An 18,929-nucleotide genomic window follows, 5' to 3' on the forward strand; every position below is an offset into this window, starting at 1 on the left:
TAGGTAGATAGACAGATATGTATAATTGAGTCAATTTGCTGTATATCTGAAACTAAAACAACACTGTAAATCAACTATACTTCAATTTTTAAAAAATCATTACATAATATTTCTGTTTCTGCATCATCTCAAAAATTATCATCTGAGTAGCACTTCAGCATACCGATCCATAATATTTCACTAAAACATCTGCTACGCATTCAGCTAATTCGAATTTGGAACTCAGAGAAAACTGTCAAGAAAATCTGCATGGCTTTGTCTTAACACTTCTCTGAGATTATTTCCTAAGACCTTCACAAGGAGATCTACAAACAAATATTTTAAACATTCTATACATGCTCTTTAGGTCAGGATCAGGGGTCAAAGTTGCCAAAATATTTTCTAACTTGAGGGAAAAGGAGATAACTTTAATTCTCTCAAAAACTTAGGCTTCAATGTCAAAGTAAAATGTTAATTAAATACTTGATTTGTTTTTTTAAAATTAATTAATTTATTTTATATTTTATTTTTGGCCATGTTGGTTCTTTGTTGCTGCATGCAGGCTTTCTCTAGTTGCGGCGAGCAGGGGCTACTCTTCATCGCAGTGTGTGGGCTTCTCACTGCGGTGGCTTCTCTTGTTGTGGAGCATGGGCCCTAGGTGTGTGGGCTTCAGTAGTTGTGGCACGCATACTCAGTAGCTGTAGCTTGGGCTCTAGAGCGCAGGCTTACTAGTTGTGGTGCACGGGCTTAGTTGCTCCATGGCATGTGGGATCTTCCGGGACCAGGGCTCAAACCCACGTCCCCTGTATTGACAGGCGGATTCTTAACCACTGCGCCACCAGGGAAGTCCAATACTTGATTTGTAGTATTGGATTTGGGCAGTTTAAACATATTGCCATAGCAACGTAAATGTTTGTCTGTTGCTAACCTCCCTCTTTACCTTGCCCAAACCCCACAATATTTGAAAGCTATTAGATTATTTATGCACCCATGAGAAGAGTTACGTCTTTTTCCTTTCCAAATATCTTTTAAGTAAATATTAACCACATTGCTTTGCCAAGTCATTTGACCTATAAAATAAGGAATTTGGATTGGATGGTTTCTGATCTCCTTGCTAAAGAGTTCTTTCTCAGGCCTTATAAAATGTGGGGGCCACCTTTGTGGATAGATAGCTGAATGTCTTATTCAAACCCTGTTCTGCCCTGCCTTCTTTTTATAAAGTAGTGGGGAAAATATGGGTTTCTGAATTGGGCAGACCTCGTTTAGGATTCTTCCACTGCCACTTTCCAGGTTCATGATACCATTAGAGATGGTATAGCTCTCTACAGCTGCATAAACTCAACCATCTGTTTTTAACTGACTATTTCATGGCCGGACACCTGATACAGACTGATGTGTGCGTTCCCGAAAATTCATATGTTTGAACCTAATCCCCAATAGCTGGTATTTGGAGGTGGGGCCTTTGGGAGGTGACTAGGTCATGAGAGTGGAGCCCTCGTGAGTGAGATTAGTGCCCTTATAAAAGAGGCCCTAGAGCACTCCCTTGCTCCTTTCACCATGTGAGGACACATTGAAAAGACGGCCATCTATGAACAGGAAGTAGGCTCTCCCCAGACACAGAATCCACCAGCACCTTAACCTTGGACTCCCCAGCCTCCAGAACTATGAAAAATAAATGTTTATTGTTTAAACTACCCAGTCTATGATATTTTTGTTATAGCAGCCCAGACAGACTAAGATAACACCTGACCCAACTGCTTGATGGAGAGACTTTAGTCAAAAGATAGAAGACTTACGGCCAAGCTATGTTCTGAGAGAGAAAGAGAGAGTGAGAGAGAAAGAGAGGGAGAGGGAATCAAAGATATGAAATAGTCAGTTAGCCCTGAAATTTCACTTTTTCAGGGCATACCATTCACTTCTTGTCCTTTGACGCTTATGTGATTGCCTGTTATATTCATACCCTAACTTATTAACATCAGCCTGAGTATCTTGATGTTCTTGAAGCCAATATTTCTGACTTAGAAAGGATATTTAGGGATGTATAATTTCTGAGCTTCTCTTATCTCATCTGTAAAATGGGAATAATAGTAGTATCTTCCTTGTAGGATTGCTCTGAGGATTGTATATGAGAATGTAGGAAAAACTCCCAGTAGAGTTCTGGAAGCATAGTAGGTGCTCAATTAATGGTGGCCATTAGCTTCCTGTAAATTTGTATCTTACATTATTCCTGATACCCTATCCTTCCATTATCCTATAAACACACGAATCCCATGAGTCTTTCAAATTGGTTAGGACATATCAGCCCCTTGATACCATCCAGAATCTCTGAAAAGTGGTCAGACTCCCTTTCTTTGCACTGCTCTCCTCCACAAGTTAAGGTGGGTGAGAGCTGGGTGGTGGCCATTCCTTAGAAGTGGCGCCTACTCAATGATTATAAGACCACAGTGAGATGGAAGACCTTTCTTGCCTCTCCTCTTGGTGGATGTAGCGCAACCCTAGTATGACTTTCTACACCTGCATAAGTAAAGTTGGAAACAGACAATAGTGTTGTTCCCTTGACAATTCCAGAGAAACATACCCTTTCTGTTAACATATACATGTTGACAGACTAAATCTAATTAAGTAGTTGAATGCACTATGTCCTCCAAGTGCTGGTAAAAGACTTGAGATTTATTAAAAATCAAACTCTTTCTCATACTCACTGCACTGAACGAAGGACAAAGGAAATGCACAGGAGTTTTCTTGACTAATTGCCAAAATGATCATTATTTAGTTTCTATCTTAAATGTCTTCTCTCTACAAAGCCTCCTCTGAGTCCTTCGGTCAGAATGCCCTCCCTCTGATATAGAACATCACAGATGGTCTGACTTGGTTGCCTGTGTCTTTTTCCCCCATAGATTGTGAGTTTACTTTTATGGATGATCATTGTAGCTAACACTTATTAAAGGCTGTCCTGTGTGTCAGGCCCCCTAAGTGCTTTAAAAGGATTAACTCATTTGTCCATCAAACAACCTTTTCAGGTGGCACTACTATTCATCCTCATTTTACAGATAAGGAAACTAAGGCCAAGGACAGTTAAATAACAAGACCAAGTTCACGCAGCTAGTAAGGATAGGGTCTGCTCAAATCCAAGGTCATGCTATAACCACTGCCTCATAATGCCTCCTGGCACGGGTAGAGGCCATCTCTTATCCATCATTGTCACCCCACGGTACCCAGCTGAGTGTCTGGAACAGGGAAGTTCCCAGCCAGTGCTAATTGGTATTGAGTGGAGCAGGAATGCCAGAAACAGTGAACACCTTTGCTGTCACTGACTGGTGTCTGACTTCTCTGCTGTGAAGGAGGAGAGTGCTGAAGCAAACACATTCCTCAGGCTTGTAACTCTCTCCGTCCTAAGGCATTTGTGCTGCTTTCTTACTCCTCCGCCTTGCTAACTGCATTATGTGGATTAGAAGTTGGAGCTTAGTTCACACAAAGGGAAAACAGAACTCTGAACACCCTGTGTGGGACTGAGAGAAGAGAAATACGTAATCCAGGAAAAAGATATATCTAGGGAAATATTTAACCTGATGAAATCAAGATGTTACCTGAAATTAGCATATTGCAAACAAAGTCAGTGTTTGAGTGCACTGTTCTTCCTGATTTGACTTGGTCAAAAATAAGCTGATGGGAGGGGCTTAAAGATCCCAGATCACATGTGTAGAATTGGGCATTATCCAAGCAAACAATAATCTGTGCAATATATCTGTTGTACATACTTAAGCAGGGAAGAGTCTGTAAGAATTCACGTCTCCTGGCCTGCAGAGAAAGCAGAAACATGAGTACAGCAGGAAAAGTAAGGCAATTTATTTTTTACTTTTGGAATTATATTCTAATTAATATAATACACAAAGAGATACAGTATTTAATGAATAACTTAAAATTCATATATAAATTAGAAATAATATATACTGAAATACAACATAGAATATAGGCTTCAATATACAAGGTATATTAAACTACAAGAGATGGGCAATACCTAAATATCTTTAACAAAATGTATAGCATTATACCTATTACAGTCTATATTTCATATATTAAATAAATGTGAAGTAGTACATCCAATCATGAGTAATTTTCAAGTCTAAAGTTAGAAATGAAATGTTTTTATCAAGAAATGTTTTTATCTTTATGTTAAGATACCATAAAATGAATGCTATTCTTTATTATCATATTCTTTTTATGAGTACAGGAAAGTTAAGTGTGATAAAACTTTTATTGATCTCAAAGCATTAGAACAATCAAGACTAAACAAACCAACATCAACATGCAAATTCTGATTTAAAAGGGTCCTATTATGGCACAATTCAGGAAATTTCCATAGAAATCCTATAGAACAGTTGTCCCCAACCCCTGGGCTGCTTAGAAACCTGGCCTCACAGCAGAAGGTGAAAGGCAGGCCAGCCAGTGAAGCTTCATCTGCTGGTCCCCATCGCTCGAATTACCCCCTAAACCATCCCCCTTCCCCCACCCCCCGGTCCGTGGAAAAATTATCTTCCGCGAAACCAGTCCCTGGTGCCAAAACGTTGGGGACCACTGCTAAAGAACGACATCTTCTTCATGTAAAAGTCAATGTGATTTAAAAAAAAAAAGTTAATACTGATACAGTTTGAACCACTTATTAGCACTGGGAACAGAGATACTTGGTTCTAAGTCTTCCATAGATTCATGTTTATTTGTTCAATGTGCTTACAGGTGCAGAGAAATACATGTGGTTATTCAATACAATCAATTCATGTTGTTTAACTTCACGGCAAAAGCCTGTGTGACTGTTTCCAGTAGGTTTGCTGTATTAGGAGTTGGTTGCACAATATAATATCTTGCTATGATGACTCAACTGAAAGATTCTGAGGTTTCTACGCACACTGTGTGACACACAAAAGGCCTATATCAATGAGATTGGTTGGAAATCTTATGGGTAACCAATTGTCAGTTTTCTTATTCTAACTTTATTTTCATCCATTACTGATTAGCATTTACAGTGGCATATTACATGTCAAATGAAGAATAGTAAAGAAAAAGAAAAACTAAATTTTCCAAAACTCAGCTTGAAAGAGTTCAGAGATCAAAAGGGTAAACCAAATGTATTAATGATAATTATAAATTATAGGCAATCAATTCTCACTCCTCAGGTGCAACATCAATAACTTTTAGCTACGATAACACTTCATTTATGTTTACCCTTCCTGCATTGTATGTTCTTCAAGTGCTAAATGGCAACAATAATAATACCTACTTTCATAAGGTGGTTGTGAGAATTTAATAAATTCATATTAAATTTTTTCATACTGGAAAGCATTGAAAATAGTGCCTGGTACATAGAAATAATTTAATAAATACCAGTCACTGCTATTATTGCTGTTATTGCTATCTAACCTCTAACCTTTTGTTAATCTTCTACTACCATCAAGTAGCGAAAAGATAAAATGATGTTAATTCTTTGGACACCCAGCTTTGTGATTCTGAGAGAAGTGTTTAGTCAATTACTAAATCAGTTGAGCCTCAATCTTTTCATCTGTAAAATAAGACTAATAATTCAATAATACTGCCCTGTAAAGTTTAAAAGTCAAACATGTATCAAGAACTCACGCAGCACAGCCACTTGTGCCTGCTACATCATTAGCACCCAAAAATCAACACCTATCTACCGTTAGTGTATTATTTCCAAGTACTCTTATATTTATTGTGGAATTGACCATGACAAACACTTTGCAAAGTAGAAGGATTTGGCATACAAATAATGAAAATAAATTATCAGATAAATTTCAATTGAATTTTTATCGTATTTGCAATGTGTTAATTCTCTCTAGAAAAAAACTGTCAACTATACAAGCTTTGCAAAAATGAACACAAGTCTTATACTACATTCCCAAGCACTAAAAATGTGTTCAACTTTTATTTGTAAGAACACCTGTAAGTAAGCTATGCTAGCTAGAAAGTCAAATACACAGTTGTCCCATTTTTAAATATATGCGTGTGTGTGTGTGTGTGTGTGTGTGTGTGTGTTGTGTGTGTGTAGAGTTTTAACCTCTACAATTTTGGGCTCAAGTGTAATCTGGAAGAAATCCCTATACATAAATTATATAACAAAACAGAGCTGCCAAAGCTAACTTTCAAATAAGTGATGCAAACAAATAGCACATAGAACACGTGTAGAGAGAAAATCAAAGGAACAGGCAAATATATAGAGAGAAACCCTAGGCAGGGAGGCAAGTCCATAACTGGAATCATAAAGTCAGATCATTTTGGCTTAAGTGGAGAACTGAGCAAGGGAGAAATCAGTATCATGTGAACAGACACTGAATCTGTCAGCAAAGTGATAGTGATTTAGAACTTCACGTACGAGCCAATAGTTTTGGGTAAACAACCAATTTCAGGACTGCATTAGGAAATAGAAGCAATAAACAATCCTTAGAGGAAAAAAAAGAAACCTATGGTGTTCTTTCTTCATAAAAGAATATATTCCATTTTATCTCAGTGTCTCACTATAGTTAATTCTGTTTCTCTTTCCTTGTGGTATTGCTTTACACATTTTTATAAAGAGGTACTATTATTCTTTTTGCAAATCAAAGGTTTTCATTTCTGTGGAACAATGTTAGTTTCTAGACATGGGGCTAGATATTGCACGTAAAAAGGTAAAAGACACAATCCCTGACTTCAAGGGTGGGGAAAAACTGGTATCATCTTTCTGTTCAATTTTCAGGTAATAAAATGCAAAGCAGCTGTGCTATGGGAGCTCAAAAAACCATTTTCCATTGAGGAGGTGGAGGTTGCACCCCCTAAGGCCTATGAAGTTCGTATTAAGGTAAAACTTTCTTCCATTTCTATTTAATCTTAGGTTTAAAAATTTCAGAGAGTAACAATGAAAATAGCCAAAATCCATTAAGAGGCACTTTTCATATGGTTATCCAGACAGTGGAATTACATTCGTTGCCAAGGAAAGTTGTAAGTATAAATTGTTAAATTTTTTAAAAAGAGACCAAAGAGTATATACAGTATAAACCTAGTAAAATAAAAAAGAATTTATGTGTTAATACAGAAAAATAGGTGCAAAGGAATATATATCCAGATTTTAAATCAATTAGCATTAGATGGTAGCATTTAAGTAACTATTTTCTTGGTGCTAATCTGCATTTCCTACTTCTATACAAAAGATTGCCTCCTTGTATATTATATGACTTAACTATTTCAGAAACAATTATTTCACAGATTATTCCAAATTGTTTAATGCATGAAAGGAAAGTAGAGGAGGGTTTTAGGCTGAATAATCTTGGGTATAAATTGAATCTGTATTTGGGAAGAGTAGGAATTATCAGTGAAAACTCTTAAGCGCAAATTCAGGAAACTGGGTATGTTAAGTCCATCTGAGTGAGGGTCACAATCTTTTCTGAATCTAATCATCCTCCCTTTACCCTGTAGGTGGTGGCCACAGGAGTCTGTCGCTCAGATGACCATGCGATTAATGGATCTTTGGTCACACCTCTTCCTGCGATCATAGGCCACGAGGCAGCTGGCATTGTGGAGAGCATTGGAGAAGGGGTGACTACGGTAAAACCAGGTACAGAATTCACAGTTGGGGAATGTGCTTTGGTTCAGGACCCCAAGATGATCCAGCCTGGATGATGACACTGAAGTAATAAGAGATGAAAGAACTTGCTCAAGGCTGAGCTAGGACTTGACTGGAGGTCTCTTCCTTTCCTCCCTCCCTGCCTGTCTCAGGCATGTATGCATCCATGCACTCCTGTATTCTCTCCTTCAGCAAGTATTTCTTGAGGACCTGCTAGATGTCAGCCACCATGTTAGATCCAGGGAATACCTGAGGATCAAAAAAGACCCAGTGCCTGCCAGGGTGGAGTTCATAATGAATTAATTCCCATTTTAGTGTTGCTAAGCATTGTCTTCTATCAGGTCCAAATTAAACTACAAATGAGACAAGGGAAAAAACATGTCTGTGTCCTGAGCCTCTAGATCAGTGTATGGAACCTGTTCTGTACTGACTTCACACCATGGGGATTGTGAGGCCATGACTGAATCAACATTATCTCTTCTCAGGTGGGAAGTGGAGCCCATTCACTGATTTCCCCTTCCAATATGGCCTTCTTTCCTGAACACGGAATGAACGAAACAGACTAGTTGGCAGGAAATGAAAGAGAACTAGCAGAAGGCATCCTGCCATAAACAATATCTGTTTTATTACCTTTAACCATGATTAAATGTGACTGGTTACCAAGTACTATTTTTCTTTAATATTTATTGTATCCTAATATTATTGTGTATTAATACAGATAAATATTTTTAGAGGTAAACTGTGAATAAACAGAAAATTTCCATGCTATCATCTCATATAAAGTTTATCTATTAAATGTTATCTTTCTGAGTCTTTTGGATAAGTAGTATAGATGATTAAAAATAAATATTTTTAATTCTAAAAAATCACTTTAGCCAGTAGATTTGACCTCCCTGCTCACCAAATACTTAATTGACCTATGAACAGAAAATAATAAAATCAGTTGTCTGGTTTGAGTTTCAGCTCTCAGTATTTCCTTTAGTTAGAAATCTATTAATAATAAATGACACCCCTACTTTTTTTTTTTTTTTGCGGTACGCGGCCCTCTCACTGTTGTGGCCTCTCCCATTGCCGAGCACAGGCTCCGGACACGCAGGCTCAGCAGCCATGGCTCACGTGCCCAGCCGCTCCGCAGCATGTGGGATCTTCCCGGACCGGGGCATGAACCTGTGTCCCCTGCATCGGCAGGCGGACTCTCAACCACTGCGCCACCAGGGAAGCCCAACACCTCTACTTTTCACCCCTGCTCCCTCCACCATAGCAGTAAAAATGAACTATTCACAAATTATCAGCTACAAACATTGGAAAGTCAGTTCTTATCCTAAAAGAAAGTGTCTAACTTATTATTGAGGGTTGAGGTTTTCAAAAGCATTTCTTAAATTCTTATGTGTCCTATTTTTGTTTGTTTTCCTTAAAAAAGAATTTTTTAAAGGACTCATTTCATAGTAGAGATAAGCATAATCACTTTGAAAAGCCAAGAAATAGTTGTTGAGATTCTCATTGTTATTGTATCCCAAACTATTACAAAATACTGGATCATCTAGTGGAACTATGGCAGCCTGCTCACAACTTAAATTTATATTTACACTTACAGTGAGAATATTTGTTTTAATTATTAAGGATTAAATGAGATGATACATATAAAATCCCCAAGAGGAAGGGCACACAATAAAAGATAACTATCAACACAGTGGAACCACTTCTAAAAATCCATGTTGGTTTCCACATTTGCATTTTCTTTGGGCATCTTCAGGCATATATAAACCCAAACTGGTAACGATGCTGGCAGGCAATGACCAAGACATAGTGCTGACTGGACCCTATTGTTGGAGACTTTTCAAAGTCAAGTGCCTCTAATACATATGTGTAAGTTCTAAGCTCTAGCTCTATTAATTCCTGGGTAGAAATTTAAGAAGAATTTGTTTTACCCCCTTCCCCAGGTGATAAAGTCATCCCACTCTTTGTTCCCCAGTGTGGAAAGTGCAGTGTTTGTAAACACCCGGAAGGCAATTTCTGCCTGAAAAACAGGTAAGTTTCTGATACTCTCCTTATGCAGCCAAGGAATTTGCACATCAGTTATACTCCTGTCTCATACCCTCACGTGCCTGTGTGTTGCACTGACCAGTATGACCAAACCTCGGGGGACCCTTATGGATGGTACCAGCAGGTTCACCTGCAGAGGGAAGCCCGTCTACCATTTCATCGGCACCAGCACCTTCACTCAGTACACAGTGGTGGATGAGATGTCGGTGGCCAAGATTGATGCAGACTCACCGCTGGAGAAAGTCTGTCTCATTGGCTGTGGATTTTCTACTGGTTATGGGTCTGCGGTCAAAGTTGCCAAGGTAGGAATTACAATGGGTGATAAAACCAGCTACACTCAGACCGTCAGGAGCTAAAAGGAGAGCAGCTTCTCACAGGAATCAGAGATCATGCTACATAGATTTACTGGTAGCTTCTCCCCCCACCACCGTAATAATATTGACATGCTCCATAGAATTGAGTCTGTTGATTATAAGTAGAAAATGCCCTCAGAAGGAACTGAGAGCGCATCCTAGAAAATTTATCTGTTAATCACAAATGAAAAGCTGTTGATAATTAACTAAGAGAAAGTAAAGATGTTTTCAAGAATTATTCTTCTACATGTGTTTTTCTATGGGATTACTAAATTTTAGAGCTGGGAGCTCGTTTTGTCATTCATTTTGTAGTTAGCACCAACATGAGCCATACACAGCAGTTTCCACTAAGTTCTGCGTCAGGAAAAGTAAATGAAATGAAGGCGTTGCCTTTGAGGAGTATCTAGTCCATGGATCTTCTACTCCCAGAATTATGACCAACAGTAGATTTCAAAGCCTTACCTGATATTCCGATATACTTCCAAACTGAGGGTCGCCAACATACCCACTCTACGGATCTCTACGAGGAAAGCAATGAAGCTTCAACGATGCATGAAGCATTTATTCCACTGCTATACCTCCACCCCTGCCACAAATACACACACACACACACACACACACACACACACACACACACTTCAGAAGTGGTAGATTTTAAGGAGAAATTCTTTAAAGGCTCCTCTTCCCAAAAGGCTAGAAATCTAGTAGTATCCTTTCATTTTATGAACTCAGGTCCAGAGACATAGAGCTATTTGCCCAAAATCTCACAACTGGTTAATATGACAGCTGTGACTAGCTTCTTTCTCAAAGCTCCTGCTGAAGCATAAACCATAATACATAATTACCAGCACTTTCAAATCACAACCACAAGCCTCATGTTTTTCTAAGGTAAAAAAGTGGTGTTGTGCCCCACGGAATGTTTACTTGGGACAGGAGGAACATTTCACCCACACTGAAGGCTAACTATAGCAGATTAGGTTTATTAAACAGTTCCTTAGGCAAGTTAAACAATTGAGAGCACGTGTTTTCCAAATTTCTGTGAGCCTAGCACTAAGTCCCTTGTGCAATTGCCTCATCTGAGCAGGTGGTCCAACTGAACCTACACACAGAAGCCAAGAAGCACTTGTGATGATGAATTTCATCCATTATTAAAGTACAGACTAGCTTTTCATCGCATTATTCTTCATTAGTGTATTTTAAAAAGCAGACATAAAGACCCACTCAGAGCACACTGGTCCCAAGCAGTATTATCTTAAACTTACCTGTTAAATTTCCCCTGTTGTTAAGTTTGCTTTAAGCCGAGGATAACTCTTCTATGCTTCACCGATAATTTCTGCTCTCATTATACTGATCATGACTACTGAAAGTTAATGAAACAAGGAGTTAATTATTGAGGGTTCAATTGGATTATTTTTTTTTCAGTCTCCTCTCTTCTACTTATTATTTAATTTCCCCAAAATTGTGTTTGTGTATGTGTGATGGACTGAAGCTGGCTATCAATAGATTCTCTTTAAGAGGGGGTCACTAGCATTTAGAGCTCAAAGATCATCCAGTCCACTGGCTCCCAGCTTGGGTTTCCCATTGGAGTCACCTGGAGACTTGGTCTCACCGGCAGAGAGTCTGATTTAATTGCTTATGGGCTGTGACCTGGGTGTTGAGATTTTTTTTCAAAGCTCCCCAGGTGAGTCTTATGTCTAGCAAAATTTGAGAACCACTGATCTAATTCAACCCCTTCATTTTAAACATGAAGCAGCTGAAGCCAAAAGAAGTTTTGAAAACAGATGGACATAGTTTGAGTCGCTCCTGAGGAGGGAAAAGCATGGCACTTTATACAATTTAGGCTCTTTCTAACAGTCATTAATCTGTATTTGCATTTTCTGAAAACATAGGTCACCCAGGGCTCCACCTGTGCCGTGTTCGGCCTCGGAGGAGTTGGTCTGTCTGTTATCATAGGCTGTAAGGCAGCTGGAGCAGCCAGGATCATCGCAGTGGACATCAACAAAGACAAATTTGTAAAGGCCAAAGAGGTGGGTGCCACTGAGTGCATCAACCCTCGGGACTATGAGAAACCCATCCAGGAGGTGCTGAAGGAAATGAGTGGTGGAGGTGTGGATTTTTCATTTGAAGTCATCGGTCGTTTTGACACCATGGTATGTACCCTGAAATGCCTTGAGACATCAGCTTCTGCATTCTAGAGTCTACTTTTATGCAGCAGAATATAAACATTATATATAAAGAATATTTTTTAAACTATGGCAATTTTCCATCTCCTATTTGTTACCTGGATTGCTTAATTATTATCATGAGGAATCTCATTCCATCAGTTACATATAACTGTCACAAGTATTATTTCCTTTTTAGAGACAGAAGAGGGTTTTTTTATTGAGCCATCATAAATTTATTTTAATTTTTAGTTCAAAAAATTCAACCTCAAGTCAATATAAAGAATATAAATTCTGGTTTCAAGTTGGCAAGTTTGATTTTTCCCCCACATTCTTAACAAAAAACGGTTTGACGACTTTTATAGGTTTTAATGGATATCATATTTTGGCCAAAAGAAAAAATGAGCAACTTTAGGCTCCGTATCATTTTATTAACAGAAAATATGCCCTGTTTTACCACAGCACGCAGCACAGTGCCTGGTACATAACACGCATCCGAATCTGTGTGTTGAACTGAATACTTTAAAAAGTCAACAGGTTTTTCCACCCAAAAAATTTAAGTGATATGTATCTCATAGTGTTGTTTCTGGATTAAGTGAGATAAACATGTAAAATACTTAGCACGTGCCACCTGTCAGTAGCAAGCTCTTATTAATAAATGTCAGCTGGGGTCATCAACATACAGTACTGTTTGCAATCTTGCAGCACTTACATCGTCTTTAAAATATACATATTACTTTCAAATAATTACAATTATCAATTGCAACAGAGAACACATCCCTAGCTACATTTCACCTAACCAGAATTCTCTAGAATCCTAATGAAAACACCCCCAGAGACCAACAAAAAAAAGCCCCCTTTTAAGGTTCTCCAGTAAGTCCCAGCCCAGCAGTGTTGGTAGTAAGAAGCAGCACCTAAAGAGTAAAGCTCTTTTCAGCCTTGACCTGGGACAATATGCCATAGATGACTGAAGTTCCAATACAATCCAACTTTTTCCAAGGCTCTACCTTTCTCCTTAGGCCATTTTTCTATGGTTTCCCCTCCATTTTCTCTTGTGGAATTGGACTGTTTTAAATGTCTGATAGCCACATGTTCTAAAGTTCTCTGGTCTTCCAAATGTCATACTCCAAAATCAAAGGACTGATAATTATATATTTCAGGGGGGATCCTAAATGACTTTCTTACTGCAAACCTGCTTAAAAACCTGACTGGAGGGGAAAGGCTTTCTTTTCAAGTTCCAGAGTAATAGGTGTAGTTTAAAGTAAAGTCACACAGGAGTTAAAAGCACATTTAAAACATGCCCATTTTAGGTCAACAACTATATGGAAAGGTGCTCAACATCATTAATCACCAGGGAAATGCAAATCAGAACCACAGAGAGGTACTAACTAATCCCTGTTAGAGTGGCTATTATCAAAAGACAAGCAATAACAAGTGTTGGAGATTGTGTGGAGGAAAGGGAATTTTGTGCACTGTTGGTGGGAATGTAAAATTGGTACAGCCATTATGAAAAGCAGTATAAAGGGTTCCTCCAAAAATTTAAGATAGAACTACCATATGATCCAGCAATCCCACTTCTGGGTATATATCCAAAGAATATAGAAATCACTATCTGCACCCCCATGTTCACTGCAGCATTATTCATAATAGCCAAGATATGGAAACAACCTAAATGTCCATTGATGGATGAACGGATAAAGAAATTGTGATGTATATATAATATATATATTCATATATATTCTATTCAATAATATATTCAATAATATAATTCATATAAATGAGTATTATTCAGCCATAAAAAAGAAGTCCTGCCATTTGCAACAACATGGAATAACCCGCAGGACATTATGCAAAGTGAAATAAGGCAGACACAGAAAGACAAATATTATATGACCTCTCTTACATGTGGAAACTAAAAAAATCAAATTCTTAGAACCACTGAGTAGAACAGTGGTGGCCAGGGTCTGGAGGAGTGGGGGAGGAATAATGGGTAGATGTCAAAGAGTACAAACTTTTAGTTATGAGTAAGTTCTGGAGACTTCCACGTACAGCATGGTTATTATAGTTAATACTACTATACTGTATACTTCAAATTTGCTAAGAGAGTAGATCTCAGATGTTCTCACTACAAAAAAAGGTAGTAGCTATGTGAGGTGATGAATGTGAATTAACTTGATTGTGGTATCATTTCACATGGTATATTAAATAATCACATTGTTCACCCTAAAAAATCACATTGTACAACCTAAAAATAAACAATTTTTATTTGTCAATCATACTTCAACAAAACTGTAAAAAAATAAAGTACATAAATTAAGAAAAAAGTGTCCACTAGAAATAGGCGGTAGAAATGGGGATCCATTAAAAAGGGAGACTGTGAAGTGGGAAAGAGAGAAATGTTGATGATGTAATTGACCTTGTATCTGGTTCACCATCAAAATACCTGGTTCAAAGTACTGAGTTCAAAATATCTTAATAAGTAAATGAAGAATGAGTTAACTAACTCAGATTGCCCATGGGTCATGTGATGATAAACATTACCTTTATTTGAGGAATCAGATTACATATATGTAATGATATTTGCCACTTTATTATTTTCTAAAGAAGACTTAAGTACATACAAACATACAAATTCATTCATCTATTGTCTCACTCAAAAATATTTTCTGGGCATTTTCTAAAGCCACACCTAGTGGCTTTAGGAAATAATGGGGAATGAAGAAAAAGGCATAATCTCCTCCCGCCACACACACACAATTTAGCTAGATCCATATTACACGATACCGTGTATCATAAGTTGGGACTACCAGAAAATCCACTTTAATGATGCTACATATTAATTTTATTCCAGATGGCTGCCTTGTTGTGCTGTCAAGAAGCATATGGAGTAAGCGTCATTGTAGGAATAGCTTCTAGTGCCGAAAATCTCCCTATGAACCCCATGTTGCTGTTGACTGGACGTACCTGGAAAGGAGCTGTTTTTGGTGGTACGTAGTTAGGCTTGAGGGCCAAATTCTTACTAACGTCAGGATTTCTTCCTTTTTACAAGTGACAAGGCCAGGTTTTAAAATGCAGTGTAGGGACTTCACTGGTGGTGCAGTGGTTAATAATCCACCTGCCAATGCAGGGGACATGGGTTTGATCCCTGGTCCAGGAAGATCCCACATGCCACGGAGCAACTAAGCCCGTGCCCCACAACTACTGAGCCTGTGCTCTAGAGCCTGTGAGCCACAACTGAGCCCGCATGCCACAATTACTGAAGCCTGTGTGCCTAGAGCCTGTGCTCTGCAACAAGAGAAGCCACCACAATGAGAAGCCCCGCACACCGCAACGAAGAGTAGCCCCTGCTCACCGCAACTAGAGAAAGCCCGCGCGCAACAACAAAGACCCAACACAGCCAAAATTAATTAATTAATTAATTTAAAAAAATAAAACGCAATGTAGTTTAAAAATAAACTAAAGTTCCTTTGTATCTATAGGCTCCAAATCAACTAGATGTGGAACTAATGCACACAGAAAGTCCCAAGATAGACTTTAATGGAGTCCCCATAAACTAACAAGGATCTTTCAGCATCATCTCCTTTGATACTTGTGACTGCACAATGCACTGAAATACCTAGGAGGATCCAGGAAATCCACAGCGATAATCTATGTCTGCACTCACTGCCCCAATTTAGACAATTGTTAAATCTTCTTCTTCACTTTGAGAATAACCATCTGTACTATAATTTCTCTATGAGAGAACTAATAACCAAGGACCCTAGTTTGTTTGGAGAGATTGTATTAAAAAGTCAAACCACCGCAAAAGGATATTGAAACACACCATCTCTTCTTAACCTCAGTAATAGTAGTCTGTGGACACTTTATAAACTTTCATTTAAATTCTATGTGGAAAGTCTCCTCTCCAATTCTCCTCATATCTGGCTGAATCTAACATTGATGTCACTTCCTTTTCAGGCTTTAAAAGTAAAGATTCTGTCCCCAAACTTGTGGCTGATTTTATGGCTAAGAAGTTTCCACTGGATCCATTAATAACCCATGTTTTACCCTTTGAAAAAATAAATGAAGGATTTGACCTGCTTCGCTCAGGAAAGAGGTAGACTTTAAGTTTCTTTTCATGGTGCGGTTTGACTAACAGAGAAAAAAAGGTAGAAGGATGAGAGAAAGCAAGGGTGCAGTACCTTGGTTTTCCATTCCCAGTTCAATCTTTGCATGTAGGACACTTAAGATCATGTTGTGAGAAGCTAAATGCTTTGCACTGCCTGTTTTGTTGAAGCCAAATTATGTTGGTCACAGTAAATCTGAATGATCAGAGCTCTCTGCCTTCTTTACAAGAGAACTCTTAACTTTGCAAGGAAAAAGAATGAGACACACAGTCATATTATAACATGGAGTTACTGCAGCCCCTGCCTAGCCACCTAAAACGGTTGACTATTAATAGCTATAAATTTAAATTACATTCAAGACATCCCCAAAACTCATTATGGGAGCTGGTGGAGCTATATAGGCATTATTTTCTATACAGATATTACTTTCTTCATTAAAATGCTATTGTCGTTATTCCTTTTTTCCATTTACAAAGAATTTTTCACAAATAAAAATTATTGCAAAGAGGAAGGGTACATAATCTATTTTAAATCTTTAAATCTTACGTGTTCTTCAAAGCTTAGGAAAACAAGCCAGTTCCATTTTCCACCTCTAACGTTTAACTTTTACAACCACCTAAAAAGAAGAATTTTATCATTTACATTTATATATGGGGCACAATTAATAATAGGCAGTTTTACCTAACTCTCCCCTTCTTGTTCCATAGTCCCTGCTTTTTCTGCAGCTTCACCCTTCTTCTCATGAGGTTTTCAATTTTAAACAATATTTCTTTAGCACCCATACACATAACACATACTAGGCACTTAGTCTGATAAATATTATTGAGGAAGGAAAGAAACTAGCATCCAAACAGTACCAGATTACATCCTTTCTAGAAAGCAGTTTGGTCATTTGTATCAGAAACCTTAAAAAAACAAAACAAAAAAATAAAACTTAGATCCTATGTCCCAGCAATGCCATTTCTGAGAATATATTCTACAGAAATTATGAGATATGCCAACATACATATGTTTAAGCATGTTCATCTATAATATCAAAAATTGGAAACATTCCAAAGGTTAACATTAAGGGGATAGTTAAATAAATTCCAAACATGTACTAGAAATCAATGAAGCCATTTAAAAAGAAATGATTTCATTAAATTGGGAAATTCTCCTGATGTAATTTTAGGCTATAGAGTAGAGAAAACAAACATATATACAATATGGTTCCAAGTTTTCAATAAGAGCAATAAAAACTTGCATATGTTTAGAAAAAGTTGATCAAAATTCAAGAAAATATTAACACTGATTATTTCTGGGTTGTGGGATTACAGGTTATCTTTACTTTCTTCTTTATACTGTCCTTTACTTTCTAAATTATCTACATACATTTTTCATATATATTATATATATACACACACACACATATATATATATATATTTTAAATACAAAGACCACCTTTTTCTAAAGTACCCATCAGAAGATGGTTTTTGGAAAGGACATTAGTTCCAGTAAAATGTAACATTTCTGATCTTTCCAAGAATAAAGTCTCACCCAGTACAAATCAATTCTTTTTTTTCTACTTCTAAGTCTCCTTAAACATTTCTTTATCAAAGCTCTATTAAACTTTCAACATGGTCTTAACTTTATTACACTATCAGCACCTTTAGGCACATTACCTATCATCTTGTAATTTGTGCAACTTTGTATTTGTATTTAAATCCCAGGATCCCACACTAGATGTGTGATCTAAAGAAAGTTGCAAGTCTCTCCAAGTCTCAGTATCTACAATCGCTAAAATGGAAATAATATTAGAAACTGCCTCCTAGCATTGTTGTCTAAGTAGAAGTTTAAATGATAAAATACATGAAAAACATCTACATAGTATGTGACAACAGCATGAACATATCATTACACATTGTTATTTTGTATTCCTTATTATACAAGGCATGTGGGATCTCAAAAATTATATTTTGAAAATCTAATACATAATGAAGCCTAAATGGCAGTCATATTCAGGATATAATAGAGCTTCAGGTTGGAGAAAACACAACAGGAAAAGATGAGATGACGTTTTACTTGACTTGAGTGCATTACGGCTGGGAATGAAATAGCAGGAAACAAAGATAGCTTTTCAAAGAGACAAATCAAGTGCTCCTTGTACGCTCACATGGAAGAGTGTATATTATCTAAACATTAAAACAATTAGTATCTTTTATTTTCTGTTTCAGTGTCCGTACCGTCCTGACATTTTGAGACTATACACATGGCTTCACTTGTAGCAGTCTTCCGGCTCCTCCATCATCTGAAACATCAGCCAAACATCATCAATAATTCTATTCTTCAGAGATACCACCAATAAATTACACATGGGGGCTTTCCAAAAGAAATAAAATTAATGTGAAATCATTTTTTAAGCAAATGCTTAAAATTCAAGTAAGAGCCAGATGAACCATCATATGGGTAATTGAGTCCAATAAACCCTCCTTCTTAATCATTCTACTCATGTTGAATTGTGTCATCTTTCCCACTGAGGAAAGGTATTTCTTTTGAGTTTTTGCACTTTTTGTATCTTTGCCACCCTTAGTCTTTGAAGCCTTAGTCATTGAGAAAGTCCTCGTGATACTTATTCCCCAACATACATGTGATGGACTATTGTGCTCCAAGTCTTCTACCTGTACTTCTACTGTCTGTATA

General features: G+C 37.6%; 1 protein-coding gene across 1 annotated transcript; it reads left to right on the plus strand.

Moving 5' to 3' along the window:
* The first annotated feature begins 3,699 nt into the window (after window positions 1-3,699).
* On the plus strand, window positions 3,700-18,734 carry ADH1C (alcohol dehydrogenase 1C (class I), gamma polypeptide). The gene is made up of 9 exons (XM_082837843.1): window positions 3,700-3,814; window positions 6,722-6,823; window positions 7,438-7,576; window positions 9,526-9,613; window positions 9,711-9,930; window positions 11,871-12,131; window positions 14,995-15,130; window positions 16,101-16,239; window positions 18,464-18,734. The coding sequence occupies exons 1-9, from the start codon at window positions 3,797-3,799 to the stop codon at window positions 18,486-18,488; spliced, it is 1,128 nt and encodes a 375-aa protein (XP_082693969.1). The 5' UTR covers window positions 3,700-3,796; the 3' UTR covers window positions 18,489-18,734.
* The last annotated feature ends 195 nt before the right edge of the window (window positions 18,735-18,929 follow it).

The sequence above is a fragment of the Leucopleurus acutus genome (genome assembly GCF_964270905.1).
Source record: "Leucopleurus acutus genome assembly, chromosome: 4".
Lineage (NCBI taxonomy): Eukaryota > Metazoa > Chordata > Mammalia > Artiodactyla > Delphinidae > Leucopleurus > Leucopleurus acutus.